This window comes from Lactuca saligna, chromosome 5, assembly GCF_052625555.1.
Source record: "Lactuca saligna cultivar CGN05327 chromosome 5, ASM5262555v1, whole genome shotgun sequence".
NCBI lineage: Eukaryota > Viridiplantae > Streptophyta > Magnoliopsida > Asterales > Asteraceae > Lactuca > Lactuca saligna.
In genome coordinates, this window is record NC_136421.1 from 182,468,000 (window position 1) to 182,488,957 (window position 20,958).

A 20,958-nucleotide genomic window follows, 5' to 3' on the forward strand; every position below is an offset into this window, starting at 1 on the left:
CATCCCCTACTTGTAAACCTTAAGCGTTTTCAGCTCTATGAAACTTTAAATTGATACATTCGGTAATGGAATTGGACACCAGTCATATTCAATTATTATGCAATTATCGACACATACACATACATAATGTTAGTGTTTCATGACTAACTTCCCACCTTAGTCTTGGTACGGGTTGAGGTGAGCCGTTCACACTCTGTGGTTTCAATTTTTAGTATACTTGGGCTGATTGAAATATATTTCTTCAGAAAATATTTAAACTTTAAAGTATACTTTTTGAATCCATTGGGTTTTACTATAATGCACACTTATTCCGCATTTTTTTCATTGTATTGAGATTTCAAACATCCTCGAAATTCATCAAATTATGTTCTATCAGGATTTTATATTTCAACAGCTCTGTAAAGGTACGGATAACTGCATATTTGACGTTCCATAACATAAGATTTTACATCAGAACACCAATTATTTCAAGTACACATACATAACGTAATTACGCACAAACTATATTATACTTCACTCCATTTTCTTATGAGATTCAAGGAAATTACAAGGGCTAGCATTAATGAAAGTAGACTCTCTACCCTCCGGTAAAGGTAAGGTTGGCAACATCTAACTTCCCATTATCCTATTTGTGTTATGGGTTTACTGTATTGTTATTGTTGACACTAGGAATAGCGTTGTCGAGTTCTCCACCTGCAAGAAAGAAGTGCAACATCGTGATCAATTCACTACTCCAAATTAATATAAGACCCAAACAAGAAAATAAGCAGCCGTCATATGTGTTTCTGTGTATAGGATTATACCATCAGGATGAAGAAATGTGCCCGTATAGTAGGAAGAGTCCTTTGACGCGAGGAATACATATGATGGAGCAATCTCGACTGGTTGAGCTGCCCTATTCATGGGTACTTCTGACCCAAACGTCGCAATATCATCGTCATTGAGTGATGCAGCTTCGAGTGGGGTCCAGATAGGGCCAGGGCCCACACCATTAACACGAATCCCCTTGTCAATCAGGAATATTGCTAGACTCTTGGTGAAGTTCACAATGGCTCCCTTTGTTGACGCGTAATCAATGAGTTTTGGACTTCCTGAGAATCCTAACGCTGAAGTGGTGTTTATGATGCTGCTTCCTGGTTTCATGTGCTTCACAGCATGCCTATACATTCAATTCATCACAACCCATCAAAACCAGATGTGAAAAATAAGCGTCCTCGGTGGAGTATCACAATGCTTCGTAAAAAATACTTAATCTTTTTTTGAAAACGACTCTTCTTTCATCTACATAGTTTAAATGACAGAGAACTAACATGAATTGTTGCTAAATTGTTTCAGTTACTACTACTTCAGTGCAAAATAATCAATTTATTTAACAAGCGTCGCATTTCACTAATTTTGTGTAAAGATATTGGAAGAACACTTTTCTTTCCTTGAGGTAAGAAGGTGTCAGAAGCATGGGTGCTAGACACTCACCATTCCAAATACCATATGTTTAATTCAATTTCAAAAAGCTCTACAAACCACTCCCTTGATTTTTCTCTTATCACCTATATACGTGAGAGAAGGTTTCCAACAAAACCTTCAAATTCTCTTTTAAAATGAATCAAGATTCCACACTAATTAAATAAAAATATACTATAATTTCCAAGAATCACCTACTGGGTTGGAATGTTTTCCTCATACTCTAGTAAGCCATTCCAAGATGCTATCATGAAGATTATAGCGATTATCATCTTACCACACAAGGTTCAAATAACAATTCCATGCAAGAAAAAGCACTACTCTTTTTTTTTAAGCACTTAAAAGGGTTCCAATAATACTGCAAAAAAGGTATAAATTGTTTTAACTAGGGAGAGCTCCATGATTTGTATGGGATTAGATTTACCATGGATATAATATGAGATGGCTTTTGATTATCTTCAACCTATGTGGGACAAGGTTTTGAACCAAACTTTATATATTATCATCAAATTGAATTGAGATTCCACAGAATATTGCAATTTATTTAAGCTTTAACAATTACCCAAATTTGAATACAAAGAAAATGCACATACCATGTCATATAGAGAGAAGGGACTCAATCATAAGTTAGTGAAGCCAATGATAACATGTACAAGTCTCGATTTCACTAAACCTTTTGGATAAAATAAGGCCATAATTAAACACAAAACCACACAATTGATTCGGAAAACATATACAGACAGGAAGAAACATAGCAAATGTTACTCTGCAAATTGCAATGTATTTCATATTAATTTTAAACAAGAATCCCATTTTAAGACTCTCGAAACTCTCCTTCTTGGGGCAAAGTGAAGTTCTCAAGGAAAAATATAACTGGTGAAAGAAAACAAATAATAACTTGAACATTAAGAGGCACACCTTGTCATGAAGAAATGGGAGAATATATTAGTTCTAAATATCCTTTCAAGCCTCTCTTCCGTGATATCATCTAATGTATATGTTTCATACTGCACAGCTGCGTTGTTCACAAGTACATCAATTCGTCCATATGTCGCAACCACCTTATCCACAACATCTTTACAATTCTTTTCATACCTCACATCAGTAGGTATTGCAATTGGATCACCTGCATCACACATTTTTGAATCATTTATCATCTCTAAGGTATACTTTGCATCTATGTCTTCGACACCTTTCACATAAGTGAAGGCTATAGTTGCACCCTCCTTAGCAAAAGAGTAGCAAACAGCCCTCCCAATACCCGAATCCCCTCCTATCACCAAAGCCACCTTTCCCTACACCAAGAAAACGAAAAAGAAATTACGTTAGATGGTTTTTTCATATAGGATACAAGCGGACATGATTTCGCTTCTTCTGTTTTATTGCTTTCGGCAAAAGCAAAAAGGTTCGATATTTACACGTTTTATCTTTAGAAACCTTTTGCATTGAAATCAAATGCCAATTACGATAAGTATAAAATTAGAAGCTTCATACAGAAATGATTATGGATTCGTCTAATTTAGCTGAAGTCTATTGGGTGACCAAATGACAAGAATAATAATATTCAAGAAAGGAAGTGTACTTGGAGTTTGTTAGTGGGCTTGTAATTAGGATCGCTGAATACTGGGAGAGGATCCATCAGGTACTCCTTCCCGGGTTGACCATCCTGATGCTGTGGTGGGAATCGTCGTTCGCCTTCTTCCCTCTGCATGGCCTTCGCCTAAAATTAAATAGTTACCAAACTCCAGTTAGGGTAATTGAATGCTTGTGAGTTTTTATCATCAATGGCTGCTCGGATTTGAAACAGAAAAAATGTAAAATTCCTACCACAAGAATACATTCCAATGAAAATTAGCATATTATGAATAGAAGAGAATTAACAGACCTTAAAGGTGTGAATAGAAGATGAACCATGTCTTAAAACACATGTTGTCGTTGCTACAACATCATTATTGCTAGTTCCTGTAGAAGGACGTGAAGTCAACAACCGCCGTGAGTGCAAACATGAGTTTTGTGTGATTGGTATTCTACTGGAGACTGAACCCACCAAACGAACCATCACCGAGCACAACATGACTTACGATGGATGGATGAATGAATGAAAGACCTCGTCATATATAGGGAGATTTTTTTCTCAAAGTCAAATATTTCATTAATCTGAAAAATAAGTCCGACTAACCACATTAATGACAATTTGGTCTCTTTCTAACCTTGCTTAGACATGAAGATGTACCTCACCGCTCATTTCTTCTATGTCACGTTTGTTTTGTATTCACTCCCCAATTGCCAAGAAATTATTGGGGCCTAAGGCAAAAAAAAATAAAAAAAAATAGACCCCTTATTTATTTATTTATTTTTGTAAAGGAGGGAGTACCTTTGGAAATTTTTATTAATTAAAAATAATAATAAAATGAAAGTTGGGGCCCATCTATGGGAAAAAGGCTTCATGACAGTCCCCGAAAACCAAACAACCTACCGATTATTAATACGAAAAAACAACAAAATTCAAATGCCAGAATATGCTCTTGACCTTAATTCGTAAACATAACAATGAAAAATTAAAGAAATTTACATTTATAAATTTTTTTAAATGCAAAATCATCAATTATTGAATCAGTTCAATATTATCCTATAAATCTTTTTCAATGCATAACATAACAATATCATTTAATATTTCTTGTTACATTGATAATCTCCAAATAATATTTTAAAAATTTTAGTTTGAAAAATTCATTTCGATGCTACAGTAACATGTATGGTTTATAAGATTTTATATACAATACAAATATTTGGACAACAATTTGTACCTTTGTCAAACTTTAAAATTTCAACCAATGACATAACAACATTTAGCAAATTCTTTTTTAATACTTTAAGTTCTGTAAAAAAAATCATTTACATCTACATCACATAAGTTATTATGAGTAAACTTATTTATAAAAATAGTACAATTTTTTAAAGTTAAATATAATCCATTGACTTTAACCTTTTTGAATCATATAAAAATCCAAACATGATTTCAGGGTTTGTTAATAGACTCTTTCGATTGGAGTTTTATCAAGATTGTTGGTTAAAAGATAGGTGGGGGCAAAATCAGTGGGTTTGGAATTAGAGACATGTAACTCGTGGGGGTAGGGAAGAACACCAATTGGAGAACATCTTGGAGGTCTTACAAGGTGCCCTCGTTTTCGGTTCTTAGGACCAACTTATGTGGCCTCTTGATAAGCTCAAAGTTTTTTCGATGAAATGTACTAGAGACTATGTTGATGAGGTTATGTTACCAGCTAATTCACATCCCACTAGATGGTGTAAGGCTCTTCCGAGAAGAGTTAACATTTTTAAGAGGAAACTTTTACTAGATAGATTGCGTAAGTGTTTCAGTCTTTCCAAAAAGTGAGTGGATTTGAGCAATAATGAATGTCAGTTTTGTAATATGGGTGGAGAGAATGTTGTACATTTATTTTCTAAATGTCAGGTAGCTATGGTTGTTTGGGGTTTGATGGAGAGATGGTGTGGAATCATGGTGTTGCAAAAGATATCACCTATTTAGCTTTAAATTTATAACCTAACTACTTATCTACTAATACACTTATAGGCGGTGTACCTAGTCAGTTTATAATATAATAAAGTAAGTTAGGTATCGAACACAGGGTGTAACATCCAAAAAATTGAGACCAAAAGTTTTTGTTTTAATTATATTGCTTATAACACTTGTTTAAGGAAAACATTACTGATATCATATTAATTCATAAACCATAGTGACATGTCTCAAAAACCATATCATTAATTAGTAATAATGTCAGAGTACAATCCCAGAGATCTCAAATGCGGAATCATGTGTCACAATTCTAGCCGTCTCCACATTTTCTTTCTTTATAGAACCGAGAATGGGAAGAAAGGGTGAAAGAAAAGAGTGTTTTGGGCTTATATTGGATGTTCTTGAAATTATAAGGCCCAATATGAAAGTTTTCGACCCATTTGGCCCTCTCTACTGGTTTACAGCCAAAAAATGATGAAGGACTTGAGTTTACGGCCCAATAATGCTCATGAAAGCATAGTAAGACGTTTTAGGCCCAATAAAGCCCATAAAGTATTATGGCCCGAAATGTTACAGTTTAATGAATGTGGGTGTAATTTGGGCCCAAATGAGGATTCTTAGCCTAAAAGAGTAAAGTTGAGAGTTTATTGGTCCATTAGGCCCAATAAATATTTGAACTGGGAAAAATTAGGGTTACAACCCATAGTTGAGTGAGTGTAGTATCTTGTATTTGGCTTAGGGCTTCATGAGTGAGTTTTGAATCAAATAGTTTTTTTTTAATGTATAATGTGGATATCATCTAACTTTTAATTACAAGATACATTGAGAGTTAACGATCCATGGATAGAATTTCCTAAGCAATAATGCTAGTTTTGACACTACTGACCCCTCAATCGAGAATCAAAAACCTTGGTCTTCTTCGCCGAGCCCTCTAATACCTGATGTTGAACCTGTTTCTTCATCCTTATAGTATCAAAATCAATCTACCATTTCCAGGCCCCTACTAGAATGTTATTTAGGGTCTTGCAGCTGGACATGCTCACAAATTCCTATATCTCACTCTTCAACATGTCATGGTAGCTCGCCTTCCTCATCTCCTCATTCGCCACATACTGTGGAACCAGTAAAACTCTCTCACAGAACATGGAAGTAATCTACGCTACAATCACTAGTTTGACGAAGGTCCTGAAACTCCCTCACCAGTTGTTGAACCTCGATCACTGGTGCAAACTTAACCCTAAACCTCGTCACAAAATCCCTCCATGTCATCGTCTCAATGGTCTCACCTTGCAAGGAATGGTCTACCTCCTCCCATCAATCACGAACTCTATCCTTCAGAAGACGAGATGTATATCTGACCTTCGAACCCTCGGGGAAGAAGCTAGCCCGAAAGGCATTCACAATGTCCGCCAACAATCGCCTGCTAACAATGGGGTCCTTCCTCCTGAAGAACTCAGGAGTCCCACATGCACGAAACTCTCGAAAGGTCAGAGAGCGCGCACCGACCATAGCCACGAACTCAGTACATAATGCGTCGAGACGCTCATCCATCATCTCCATATTGCCCTCCTTGATCATATCGAGATTACATGAGTCTGCTCCTGAAATACTGTGAGTAATCTCTGGTGAAATGAACTCTCGCACTTGATCTTCCAAGAGTCCGTCCCTAGAGCCCGAACCTGATCCCTAACCAAAACCTGCCACCTTAAGTGACCACGATACTGAAAATAAGCAATTCCAACCATTAGAAAACACTCAAAGAATTCCCACACTCTACTTGTTCCTTAGTATTCTCGTGGCTTCCCTTGACTCGAGTATGGATCCTATGCTTTTAGTAGTACATGCCCAATACTACCTTCCACACCTATTCGTACTTTCCTCAAGGACTGCCCCGAATCCTCAAAGTTACTCCCTTACTCCCAAAATATCCGCCAATCCTACTAAATAACGTGCTCGACATTCTAACATACATATTACGTTCTCCTAGGATTCCCTTCACACCTCTCTCCGCCATCAGCTGTAGAAGAAACTCCCAATAATACATAATAACTACCTTACGAACACAATTACATGCAACAAGAACTATATAATTCTTTGACTACAAGGTCTCACACTACAACGGTTAGACTCAACCAAGAGTTGCATACTAGAGTTAAACCTAAACTTCTAAATGCTCATATAACCGACACCACCTAATTGGGTAATTCTATCCAATCATCTGAAATCCATATTAGCATGCAGTTTTAAATCCTCATATAACCGACATACAAAGGCATCTTACCTAGCATTCTACCACGCGATTCTCAGCAGATTGTAACGTACCAAAATTGAAAAGATAAAAATTCATTTTAATTTGATCATAAACATCGTTTAGCCTTTTTAATCATTCAAGAGTATATATAAGTAAAATTAGTTATCAAAATGCGATCCTAAAATCACAAAGTTGCGGACACATGGGTGGATATGTTGCAATCAAGCCGAACCCTTTCCTTTCAAACTAGAAGTACCTAAAACCATAACCATAAAACTGTGAGCACAAAGCATAGCGAGTGCCCTAAAATACATAAGTAAGATAAAAATTTAAGTCAACCTAACACCAATTCATTCATTCCAGAAACCAATCAAAGTATGAAAAAGTATAACATAATTATTACAGTAAAAATCATATATAAAATGCAGGACACTAGTGGATGCGATGCAATCATGTCGATCTCTTCTGTGATAACCCGATATTTCAACTCTTTGTAATAGCCTAAAAAGTCAAGTATTGTAACCACTTTTGTGTTAAAGAAACTAACTTTGATAATAAAATGTCCAAAAAGTTTCTATTTAACTACCTGCTATGTTTAAATATCATTAAACCAAGATCGTACGTAAAAAGAATGCCCAAATCCGGCTTCGTATACTGAAGTTAAGATTTTTCCAAGTTCAGCTTAGCAACAGACAGCTAAAAACTCGAATCGAAGATCGAACGACTTTGGGCTGGAATGACCTAAACGAGAATCGAAGGTCTCGACAATGGTATTTCAGCGGTAAAAAGTCTGGCAAAAACCGACGTCAGATAAAGAAGTTATGAATTTTTAAAGAAATTCCTTAATCACGACATTTTATAAATAAATAATAAAAGTAATTTTGGAATTTTCCGACGGAATCTAAACGAAAGTTGTAGAGTATGGTCTCACCTTCGCGGGGATATAAAGAACGTCGAAAACGGAGCTCGTATGAAGAAGATATGAATTTTTGAAGTTTATTAAATAAATTATATATTTATTTAATTAAAAATCCGGTATTATCCGAAGGGGGAGTCAGCATACTCATCCGAGTTACGCGCCGCGTAACCCCGTACGCCCCGCGTACGCGAAGGCCTTGGCCTCAGATCGTCCACGTTGCCCCTATGCGAGCCTATCCCCCCCCCCCCCGGTCCCATCCAAAGTCCGAGGCAGTCGAGGACTCGGTCATGCATGACGTACACGTACGCCCCACATACGAGCGTACGCCCCGCATACCGAGGCGGTTCCAGCCTCCTATAAATAGGGATGCAAGGGTTCCCGGAAAAATTGCTCATTCTCTCTCACTTTTCTTGCGTTTTGCCTCGTTTTCCGTGCCCGCACTACCCCGAAGCCCTGATCATTTTGCTCAAAGTCCCGAAGGTCGATTTTACTCCCGAGATTCCCGAGGATCCCGAGAAAAATCCGTTTCCCGAGACGAAACTCTGCCCGGTTTTCCATCTCGCTATCTTCAAACTTTCAAGTGAGTTCATACCCCTTAATTAACCCTTTTTAAATATTCTAAACGCTTTTATATGCTTTCTAGGGGGGGGGGGGAATACAAGTAAAACACACAACTACTATCGGGTGTTATATATATAAAAATTATTATACGCTTTTATTTAGTAGAATCATATGTGATTTATAAGCTTTATAGGGAACCCTCGTATACAAAATATAGTACAATAGCATTCTATCTTTAAAACTATAAATTGTTGTAATGCATGTATAAACTAAACATTTTTCTTAAATTTAAAGTATATTGTGTCTATCTTAGACTCTACAAAAATCTATGCTTTCATAACAAGTGATTCCTTTTCTAGATATTCTAAAACAAACAAGGCACACTTTTAGAAAACTATAATAGGTATAGTTTTATGAGGATATTGCTAACTTTTACATACTAGAAACACGATTTTCAAGAAATCACTTTCAGGTACAATAACAAACGAACATTTCAACACGTAAATCTGTTTTTATACTACGGTTCTGTGAGACATTAACTTCACGTACGTTCGAGTACGCATTTCAAGTCCTGTATTATATACCAGAATCCCTTGGAGGGGGAGCCTGGTGTTTGTGTATAGATCTATACGGGCTTGACAACCCGCGCCCTGACTGTTAGCTACAGTCCACCGTTTGGGGTGACAAATGTCATAACATTCCAACGCTTGAAGAACGTTGTGTATAGGCATCCCGAGTCAATAGTATGGTTATAAAACTCACAGGAGGTATTAAAAATACATTGATTTACGAGGTTTTCAAACATATTGGTTATTTTTACACTTACATACGTTTTGGAAACAAACTTTGGTCTGGAAGGAAGAGTACTCTTATACTAGCAGAAAATATAGGATTTTCTAAACACAAACAAACAAGGACAAGATAATTCATTTTATACAAACATTGACATTAAATACTTATGAAACTCACCAGCTTAAATGCCGATCTACTCTTTCAAAATTACTTGTATGTCCCAGGGATTCAGTAACTACAGGTATCATTATGCTTTTGATGAAGGGATGTTGTGGCGCCTGTTTAATCTCATATTTTGACATCATATTTGTAATTGGTTTTGAACATGTAACTTTTGACAAATGTAAACTTTCAATTATATATATATATATATATATATATATATATATATATATATATATATATATATATATATATATATATGATGGTTGTATTGCTTTCTTTACTATGTATTCACTTGTTACGTTACCACATGAAGTCATCCGCCCCCGAACGTTTCCGCCGTTTAGGTTTGGGGGTGTGACAGATTGGTATCAGAGCAATATTTATAGTGAACTAAGTATATCGAACCACATAAGATATACAAACTATAAATGCTTAAGGGACTAATACTCTCTGACATAACGATTTTATTTACGCCTAAGCCGCGTTTCGTTTAACTTAAAAATGTTAGTTCATTTAAGTACAAATACATGCATACAACAAATTATTTTCATGTTTATTAACTATACAACAAGTATTTAGACAAGTTGGACACTACGATTAAGACTCGATATATGTAATCAGATTTGGGACAAATATAGCGTGATCAACTATATTTGCCCGAGATCGGACCAATGTATATCGAGGAACGCTCGTAGTGAGCAACAAGTCAAAACTTACCAAAAACACCACGAAGATCAAACACAAGAATTTAAATACTATAGGAGTATTTGGTGCACACACTAGATTAGTTAGTATTGCATGTCTCAAGTTTTATTCAAATCTTATAACCCTACTCTCGTATAGTCAAATGGCTGGATTTCACCCACATGGAGACCCCTACTACCCACAACAAGGCAACGGAGGATGGATTGAAGAGGATCTGGAGGAGGACGAAGAGCCCATTGAGTTGGATGGCAGGGACGACTCCGGGACAGACTCAGAACCGGAAATAGTCAACCCTCCACCCATTAGGAGGAACTTTCAAGGACCAACTCCCGTTTGGGGAAGTCACCTCCACCATTGGAGCCAACAACAAAGTTTACGCCCTTCTTACGTCATGTGCCGAGATTTCTACGATGTCCGCGGTGGAGGTTCATCCGATCGGGCACTCCCGGTCATGGTGGGCAAACTCGCCAACCAGTCCTACCAATCGGGGGTTCAAGCAAACCAAATCCGAGAGGTCAACGTGGAAGTACAACTCCACATGGCCGATATCAACCGCCTGGAGATGTTGCAGAACGACATCCACCTCCGCGCCGAAGCATTCCAAGCACAAGCGAATGCAGCCTTCGCGGAATTGAGGGAACAACAAGCCGCCTTTGATAGGCGTCTTATGGAGTTGAAGCAATCAGATGCAGAATCGAGCTCCAAGCGCAACACACGTCGCAAGTAGTACTTGTGAAAACCTCAAATTTTGTTATAACTTAGGACCTCGGCTAAAAGACTTTAAATTTCTCGAACTTTGTAATCGGAGACCCTTATAAGGGTCAAATTTTCATGATCGTTGTATCAACTTTTATATTAATATAAGTGACACTATTATTACTACGTTGAGTATTTCGTTCAAACCTTGAAAAGTCATCGAGAAACCAAAAACTTGTTTCATACTTTCAGTCTTACAAATAAGTTTCATTCTTCTATGCTATCATCTGTTGTTGAACCATGGCAATTTGGTTCATGAGACACATTCATTTGTCACTTATTCTTATCCATGTCATCATCTTTTAAACGTATAGTTAAAGATGTCGCCACGCAGGAATACCAGACGTAACCCTATCAATGAAACACCGATACCACCACCACCTCCACCTCCTCAATTTGATGCTGTCATGTTCCAAGCAGCAGTCACCGCAGCGGTATCAGCTGCCATGTCACAGCTCAATAACTCGAGTACTAATGACTCGAGAACTGACACACACCTATCCAACCATGGCGAGAGTCATGGGCAACCCCGAGAATGCACTTATAAGGACTTTACTAATGCCAAACCCCATATGTTTTATGGAACTGGTGGTGTGATGGCTCTGAGACAGTGGATTGAAAGGACAGAATCAGTCTTTGAAATCTGCTCCTGCCCCGAACACAGCAAGGTCAAATTTGCAACCTTCACACTCATTGATAAAGCTTTGACTTGGTGGAACGGCCACATTAAAGTACTTACTCTAATAGTGGCAAACTCCATAAGCTGGGAGAGCCTCAAAGCCATGATGATGAGAGAATACTGCCCACGGGGAGAGGTTCAAAAGCTCGAACATGAACTCTTGACTCTCGGAATGGTTGGTACCGACATCACAACATATACCAACAGATTCTGCGAGCTGGTAATCCTTTGACCAGATATGATTGCTCCTGAGAGCAAGAAAATAGAGAGGTACATATGGGGACTGACGACCCAAATATGGTCAAGCGTGTTAACTTCCAAACCTGACACCTTTGAAAGTGCTAAGGAACTGGCACAATCTCTGATTGACTATGGAGGCCATCAGAACTCAACTGTTTCTGCACCAGAACCACAGAGAGGAAACAACTACAACAACAACAGGAAGAGAGTATGGAATAAAGGGAAGGGTGGGTCTTCCCAAGAATCCGCAAAGAAACAACTGGTTTCAGTGAATGCTGCCACGGTACCTACTACAGCTCCTACAAATACCTACACAACAAAGCCTTATGTAGGTAACCATCCAAAGTGCACCAAATGCACTTACCACCACCATGGACCTTTTCGGGAAATGCAGTGCGCCAACTGCAACAGAAAGGGACACACAGCCAGTTTCTACAAGGATCCCGCAAAGCCGATCACTCAAGTTCCCAGTGCAGGTATAGGCCAGACTTGCTACGGTTGTGGCGAGGTGGGCCACTATAGGAGAAACTACCCTAAGGCAGCAGGCACCGACGGTGTGGGACGAGTTTTGACTATAGGCCACGACGAAGCTATAGCTGACCCAACTGTAGTTGCTGGTACGTTCCTCCTCGATAATTCATATGCATGCATATTATTCGATAGTGGAGCGGAGAGAAGCTTCGTGAGTCAAAACTTTATTCACTTACTTAAACCTAAACCTAGCAAGCTAGAAAACTCATTCACTGTAGAGATGGCCAATAGAAAAACCAAAAACACTAAGTACATATACAAGGACTGTACGTTAACTTTAGACGGTCATTCTTTCCCAATCAATCTCATGCCAGTTCCTATTAAAAGTTTTAACGTCATAGTCGGTAAGGACTGGTTAAGTCGTCTTCGTGCCGACATCATGTGTTTTGAAAAAGCAGTTCGTCTCAATCTCCCTAACAACGAAACATTAGTGATTTACGACGACAAATCAAGTACGAACCTTCGTATCATTTCGTGCATCCAAGCTCGAAAGTGTTTACGGAAGGATTGTCGAGCATTCCTAGCACACATCGTCGATACAAGCCAGGAACTGAAGGACATCAAGAACATTCCAGAAGTACGCGACTTTCCCGATATCTTTCCAGAAGAACTACCAGGATTACCACCACAACGCCAAGTCGAATTCATAATCGACTTAGTTCCAGGGGCTACCCAGTAGTGAAATCGCCTTATTGTCTAGCACCAGCAGAGATGCAAGAACTTTCCAGTCAACTTAATGAACTCCTGCAAAAAGGATTCATAAGACCAAGTTTCTCACCTTGGGGAGCACCGGTCTTGTTCGTAAAGAAGAATGACGGATCGTTCCGTATGTGCATCGACTACAGAGAGCTGAACAAACTTACTGTCAAGAACCGTTACCCTCTACCCCGTATTGACGACCTATTCGATTAACTCCAAGGAGCAAAATACTTCTCGAAGATAGATCTACGATCCAGATATCACCAATTATGGGTACTTGAGGGGGATATTCCCAAGACAGCTTTCCGAACTCGTTATGGGCACTACGAATTTGTAGTAATGCCATTTGGATTAACCAACGCACCAGCAGTATTTATGGACCTAATGAATAGGGTATGATGTCCCTACTTAGATCGGTTCGTCATTGTCTTTATCGATGATATACTTATCTACTCCCGAAGTAAGGAAGAGCATAGTCAACACCTACGAAAGGTCCTAGAAACACTACGATCGGAGAAACTCTATGCGAAGTTCTCTAAATGCGAATTTTGGATTCGAAGAGTCGAATTTTGGGCCACGTGGTTAGCGAGAAAGGGATACACATGGACCCCTCCAAAATCAAGGCCATCGAGAACTGGTCGGCACCAAAGACACCTATAGAAATTCGTCAATTTCTAGGTCTCGCTGGCTACTATCGCAGATTTATAAAGAACTTGTCTAGCATTGCGAAACCTCTTACTACATTAACATAGAAAGGCGTGGCATTTGACTGGGAAGCAAAACAAGAGAAGGCGTTCCAAACACTGAAACAGGCCTTGTGCACCGCACCGATACTATCCCTCCCCAAAGGGATAGAAGATTTCGTAGTGTATTGCAATGCATCAAACCAAGGACTTGGTTGTGTTCTTATGCAAAGAGGGAAAGTTATTGCTTATGCCTCCTGACAGCTTAAGACGCACGAAGTGAACTATATGACACACGATCTTGAGTTAGGAGCAGTGGTATTTGCTCTGAAGATCTGGAGACACTACTTATACGGAACAAAGAGCACTATTTTCACCGATCACAAGAGCCTTCAACACGTTTTTGATCAGAAGGAACTCAACATGCGGCAACGACGATGGGTTGAGTTACTCAATGACTACGAATGTGAACTTCATTATCATCCTGGCAAGGCCAACGTGGTAGCTGACGCCCTCAGTCGAAAGGAATACACTGGTCGGAGGGTCAGATCTCTGACTATGACTATCCATTCCCACTTATCCACACAAATTAAAGAGGCACAAATGGAAGCTTTGCGACCTGAAAATGTGGCGGGTGAATCCCTGCGGGGAATGGAAAAGAATCTAGAAGTCAAGGGTGGCGGAGCATATTATCTCATGGACCGAATCTGGACGCCGAAACATGGCGGGTTCAGAGATGTAGTCATGACTGAAGCACACAACACGAGGTATTCCGTTCACCCGGGTTCAGATAAGATGCATCTGGATCTTAAGAACTTGTACTGGTGGCCTAACATGAAAGCAGAAATTGCTACCTTCGTAAGTATCAGAAATCGTCAGGATTACTACAACAACCAGAGATACCAGAATGGAAATGGAAACGGGTTACTATGGACTTCATAACCAAGTTACCCAAGTCGACGGGTGGACTCGATACCATATGGGTCATCGTCGACAGATTGACCAAATCCGCGCATTTCCTACCCATCAAGGAGACTGACAAAATGGAAAAGCTTACAAGAACTTACTTAAGGGAAGTAGTGCGACTGCATGGTGTTCCGATATCCATTATCTCCGACCGAGATAGTAGATTCACTTCAAGATTCTGGTAGTCACTACAAGGTTCCCTGGGGACTAAGCTAGACATGAGTACAGCCTACCACCCACAAACTGACGGGCAGAGTGAGAGAACGATACAGACTTTAGAAGATATGCTGAGAGCCTGTGTGATTGACTTTGGAAAGGCATGGCATATCCATTTACCCCTTGTCGAATTTTCATACAACAATAGTTATCATACAAGCATAAAGGCTGCTCCGTTCGAAGCCCTCTATGGTCGAAAGTGCAGATCCCCTCTGTGCTGGACTGAAATTGGCGATACCCAGTTAGCTAAAGGAAGAGTTCCTGAAAGCACTCTCACCGGTCCGAAAATCATACGATAAACAACAGAGAAGATCGTTCAGATTCGTGAACGATTGAAAGCCTCTAGAGACTGACAGAAAAGCTACACTGACCAAAGGAGGAAACCTTTGGAATTCCAGGTAGGAGACCACGTTTTATTAAAGGTCTCACCGTGGAAGGGTTTAATACGCTTTGGAAAGTGGGGGAAACTAAATCCAAGATACATAGGGCCTTTCGAGATTCTTGCCAAAATCGGCCCTGTGGCTTACAAGCTTAACCTACCACGTGAACTTAGTAACATACATCCAACTTTCCACGTCTCCAACTTGAAAAAGTGTATGTCCGATGAGACTCTTGTTATTCCACTCAATGAGATCGAGATCAACGAGAGCCTCAACTTTGTGGAAGAACCAGTAGAAATCATGGACCGAGAGGTCAAACAAACAAAACAAATTCGCATACCCATCGTGAATGTTCGTTGGAATGCCAAGCGGGGACCTGAATTCACATGGGAACGCGAAGATCAGATGAAACAAAAGTACCCTCATCTCTTTCATGTTCACTAGTATCTTTACTACTTTAAATTTCGGGACGAAATTCTCTCTAACGGGGGGATGATGTGACAACCCGATATTTCAACTCTTTGTAATGGCCTAAAAAGTCAAGTATTGTAACCACTTTTGTGTTAAAGAAATTAACTTTGATAATAAAATGTCCAAAAAGTTTCTATTTAACTACCTGCTATGTTTAAATATCATTAAACCAAGATCGTACATAAAAAGAATGCCCAAATCCGGCTTCGTATACTAAAGTTAAGATTTTTCCAAGTTCAGCTTAGCAACAGACAGCTAAAAACTCGAATCGAAGATCGAACGACTTTGGGCTGGAATGACCTAAACGAGAATCGAAGGTCTCGACAATGGTATTTCAGCGGTAAAAAGTCTGGCAAAAACCGACGTCAGATAAAGAAGTTATGAATTTTTAAAGAAATTCCTTAATCACGACATTTTATAAATAAATAATAAAAATAATTTCGGAATTTGCCGACGGAATCTAAACGAAAGTTGTAGAGTATGGTCTCACCTTCGCGGGGATATAAAGAACGTCGAAAACGGAGTTCGTATGAAGAAGATATGAATTTTTGAAGTTTATTAAATAAATTATATATTTATTTAATTAAAAATCCGGTATTATCCGAAGGGGGAGTCAGCGTACTCATCCGAGTTACGCGCCGCGTAACCCCGTACGCCCCGCGTACGCGAAGGCCTTGGCCTTGGATCGTCCACGTCGCCCCTATGCGAGCCTACCCCCCCCCCCCCCCCCCCCGGTCCCATCCGTAGTCCGAGGCAGTCGAGGACTTGGTCATGCATGACGTACGCGTACGCCCCGCATACCGAGGCGGTTCCAGCCTCCTATAAATAGGGATGCGAGGGTTCCCGGAAAAATTGCTCATTCTCTCTCACTTTTCTTACGTTTTTCCTCATTTTCCGTGCCCACACTACCCCGAAGCCCTGATCATTTTCCTCAAAGTCCCGAAGGTCGATTTTACTCCCGAGATTCCCGAGGATCCCAAGAAAAATCCGTTTCCCGAGATGAAACTCTGCCCGGTTTTCCATCTCGCTATCTTCAAACTTTCAACTGAGTTCATACCCCTTAATTAACCCTTTTTAAATATTCTAAACGCTTTTATATGCTTTCTAAGGGGGGAGGGGGGGGGGGGGGGGGAATACAAGTAAAACACACGACTACTATCGGGTGTTATATATATAAAGATTATTATACGCTTTTATTTAGTAGAATCATATGTGATTTATAAGCTTTATAGGAAACCCCCGTATACAAAATATAGTACAATGGCATTCTATCTTTAAAACTATAAATTGTTGTAATGCATGTATAAACTAAACATTTTTCTTAAATTTAAAGTATATTGTGTCTATCTTAGACTCTACAAAAATCTATGCTTTCATAACAAGTGATTCCTTTTCTAGATATTCTAAAACAAACAAGGCACACTTTTAGAAAACTATAATAGGTATAGTTTTATGAGGATATTGCTAACTTTTACATACTAGAAACATGATTTTCAAGAAATCACTTTCAGGTACAATAACACAAACGAACATTTCAACACGTAAATCTGTTTTTATACTACGGTTCTGTGAGACATTAACTTCACGTACGTTCGAGTACGCATTTCAAGTCCTATATTATATACCAGAATCCCTTGGAGGGGGAGCATGGTGTTTGTGTATAGATCTATACGGGCTTGACAACCCGCGCCCTGACTGTTAGCTACAGTCCACCGTTTGGGGTGACAAACGTCATAACATTCCAACGCCTGAAGAACGTTGTGTATAGGCATCCCGAGTCAATAGTATGGTTATAAAACTCACAGGAGGTATTAAAAATACATTGATTTACGAGGTTTTCAAACATATTGGTTATTTTTACACTTACATACGTTTTGGAAACAAACTTTGGTCTGGAAGGAAGACTACTCTTATACTAGTAGAAAATATAGGATTTTCTAAACACAAACAAACAAGGACAAGATAATTCATTTTATACAAACATTGTCATTAAATACTTATGAAACTCACCAGCTTAAATACTGATCTACTCTTTCAAAATTACTTGTATGTCCCAGGGATTCAGTAACTACAGGTATCATTATGCTTTTGATGAAGGGATGCTGCGGTGTCAGTTTAATCTCATATTTTGACATCATATTTGTAATTGGTTTTGAACATGTAACTTTTGACAAATGTAAACTTTCAATTATATATATATGATGGTTGTATTGCTTTCTTTACTATGTATTCACTTGTTACGTTACCACATGAAGTCATCCGCCCCCGAACGTTTCCGCCGTTCAGGTTTGGGGGCGTGACATCTTCCCCTTAGAACTGGAAGTACCTGAAACATAAGCATAAACCATAAGCAAAAAGCTTATTAAGTTTTCCCAAAATACCGCATTCCATAAATACATCGTGCCCCACCCGACATTCATCAGGCTCCGCCTGATATTCATCGGGCCCTACCCAACATTCATCGGGCACCACTCGGCTAACAGGTCCCACCCGAAATACATAATAGGCCCCGCCCAACATACATAACATGCAAGAGTTAATAAGACAACCAGCATCCTACAAACATAGTCAAGTGGGTCAGCATCAGTGTTTTCGACCCACGAGTATAGTGAAGAGACTCAACTCAATCGATAACACACTAATCTCACACCCTGGCTATTGGTATAAGAACCTCCTCACACTATACATATCAAACCAAACCCTAATTCATAATTAAGATAAATACATGAATCAACAAGTCCACCCACCAAGATAATCTCTTATTTGGATAAAATACCATTTTTCCCTTCCAAGCCCTAAACCCTCAAAGTTGACCAAAAGTCAAAATGGTTAAAAAGTCAATGATCAAACTTCCATTGACATATGCATGACATACACATGGCTTTATGTGGGGCGTAAAGTGCTCAACCAGAAAAAATGACTTCGACAAACTACACGGGGCATAGCCTGGATTACGTAGTACGTACTACCACAGACTCCAGAACTCACATTAGGCACTTATTTCATTAATACTTTAAAATTAATACTCAGATTTGACCTTAATGAGCATTCTAAATCATAAAGTCTCCAACTTTATGACTTTGCATGGCTAAAGAGAGCTCAAATCCAAACCTTAGTTGCATAACATCATGTAATGGCTAACAACTCATGCATGGGTGAAATATAATTATCAATATCTCATTTTAATGTCATAAGAACCATAGAAACATCAAGAAATGCTAATCCTAAGCTATAGAATAGCTCTTACTCACATGAACCGAAACCATAGGACCATAATCATACAAACCAAGAAACAAACCTACATCTAAACTATAGAACTGTAAAGGTGAGAACCTTATAACTCCTAAGGTTGGCAAATGAGACGAGAGTTCTGGATCTTCAAGCTTGAACCACACCACACTACTATGATAAACTCTTTCTTCTTCAAAATGCACCAAAACACACACACAAAAAAAAAAAAAAAAAAAAAAAAAAAAAAAAAAAAAAAAAACGGCTCAAAGCAAGCTCATAAGGGATTAGGTTTTCGAGTTGGTTGGTTGGAGACAGTGGGGGTTGAGTATGGAGATACATCAAGGGTGTTAAGGGCTTTAAATATGGCCAAAACCCTAAATTTATTGGGTTTCGACACTGCACACTTACGCCCTGCATAGTACGAGTACGCAATGCGTAGCGCATAAGCCCCCACGTTTCATACCCCTTCCTACGCCATGCGTAGGAAGTATATTACGACCCGCATAAGGACCATTTTGCAAGTAAATTATACTTTAAGTTACAATGAAAATACCTGAGAAGCGAGTGTTACATACATAAGTTTGAAAAGTTACATAAATTACACTTTAATATTAGCTTTAGATTTTTTTTTTAAATGGATGGTCTAGGTTCGTTCTCGTATTCTTAACATTTTTTGTGTTCTCTCTCTCTCATTCTCTCTCTCTCTCTCTCTCTCTCTCTATATATATATATATATATATATATATATATATATATATTAGGACCCTTTACCCTTATTAAATTATGTGTCAATAGGTAACAAAATTCTTAAATTTGAAGAAAAACAAAGAAGGGCTAAGATGTTACAGTGTATGTTATTAATATGAAATAATATGCACTATATAATAACCTAGATTTCATTGTAATGGTAATTTAGTCAATTAATATGAAATTAAATAAGAAATATTTTGGATTTTAAAGGTAATTAGTTCTCTTACTTTAAAGTTTTTAAGAAATTCGAATTATTATTATCACTTTTTGTTTATTTACGTTAAAACAAATTTAATTATGTAAAAGAATAGTTGGTACGTTTGCATTCTTGGTATAATACATTGTCATTCTTAACATAATATGTTCTCATCTTGATAGAATATGTTTTCATTCTAGATAAAATACATTTTCTTTCTTAAAAATGTAATTTTTTTTATCCAAGAATTATATTTTACGATTTAAAATTTTTAATTTTCAACATTAAACATTAAATTAAATTAAAATACGAACAATTAAGACTCAAGTATCATCGGTCAAAAATAAATATTAAAACATTAGAATCAAGAATCGTAAAATTCTAAAACTATTTTGTGAGAATGACAAAGAAATCAAAACTAATTAATTATAAAATTATTGAATAATAATATATTTTTGAAAGATGATAACTACAATAAGAATATAAATAAAAAGAATGAAGGTTGTCATTTTTGAAAGAATACAATGACCATTCTTGAAAGAAAATACTAACACAACATATACTTTTTTAACAAAAAAATATGTTATATCAAAAGAAAATTATGTTGTATCAAATGCATTGTAAAAATAAAATATAAAATGTGGCCCGCCATATATACTGTATATCCATCCCTTATATATACTTGTAAGCCTTAAGCGTTTTCTGCTCTATGAAACTTACTTGTATGTAAGCCTTAATTAGTGTTTTCCGCTATATGAAACTTTAAAT

The 20,958-nt window shown here is 38.1% G+C and overlaps 1 protein-coding gene across 1 annotated transcript; it reads right to left on the reverse strand.

The window, feature by feature from the left end:
• Positions 1-346: 346 nt before the first annotated feature.
• Positions 347-3,546, reverse strand: LOC144998570 (glucose and ribitol dehydrogenase-like). Its single transcript, XM_078958315.1, has 5 exons — positions 3,347-3,546; positions 3,044-3,181; positions 2,380-2,756; positions 804-1,159; positions 347-693 (listed from the first exon to the last, which is right to left on the reverse strand). Exons 1-5 carry the CDS (start codon positions 3,533-3,535, stop codon positions 635-637), a joined length of 1,119 nt encoding a protein of 372 aa, XP_078814441.1. The 5' UTR covers positions 3,536-3,546; the 3' UTR covers positions 347-634.
• Between the last annotated feature and the right edge of the window lie 17,412 nt (positions 3,547-20,958).

Excerpts from the sequence above, each read along its gene's own strand:
- LOC144998570 (XM_078958315.1), bottom strand. The coding sequence starts at position 3,535 with ATGTTGTGCTCGGTGATGGTTCGTTTGGTGGGTTCAGTCTCCAGTAGA. Across the intron at positions 1,160-2,379 it reads TCCCATTTCTTCATGACAAG|GCATGCTGTGAAGCACATGA; the intron begins GTGTGCCTCTTA and ends TTGAATGTATAG. Across the intron at positions 694-803 it reads CACATTTCTTCATCCTGATG|GTGGAGAACTCGACAACGCT; the intron begins GTATAATCCTAT and ends TCTTTCTTGCAG.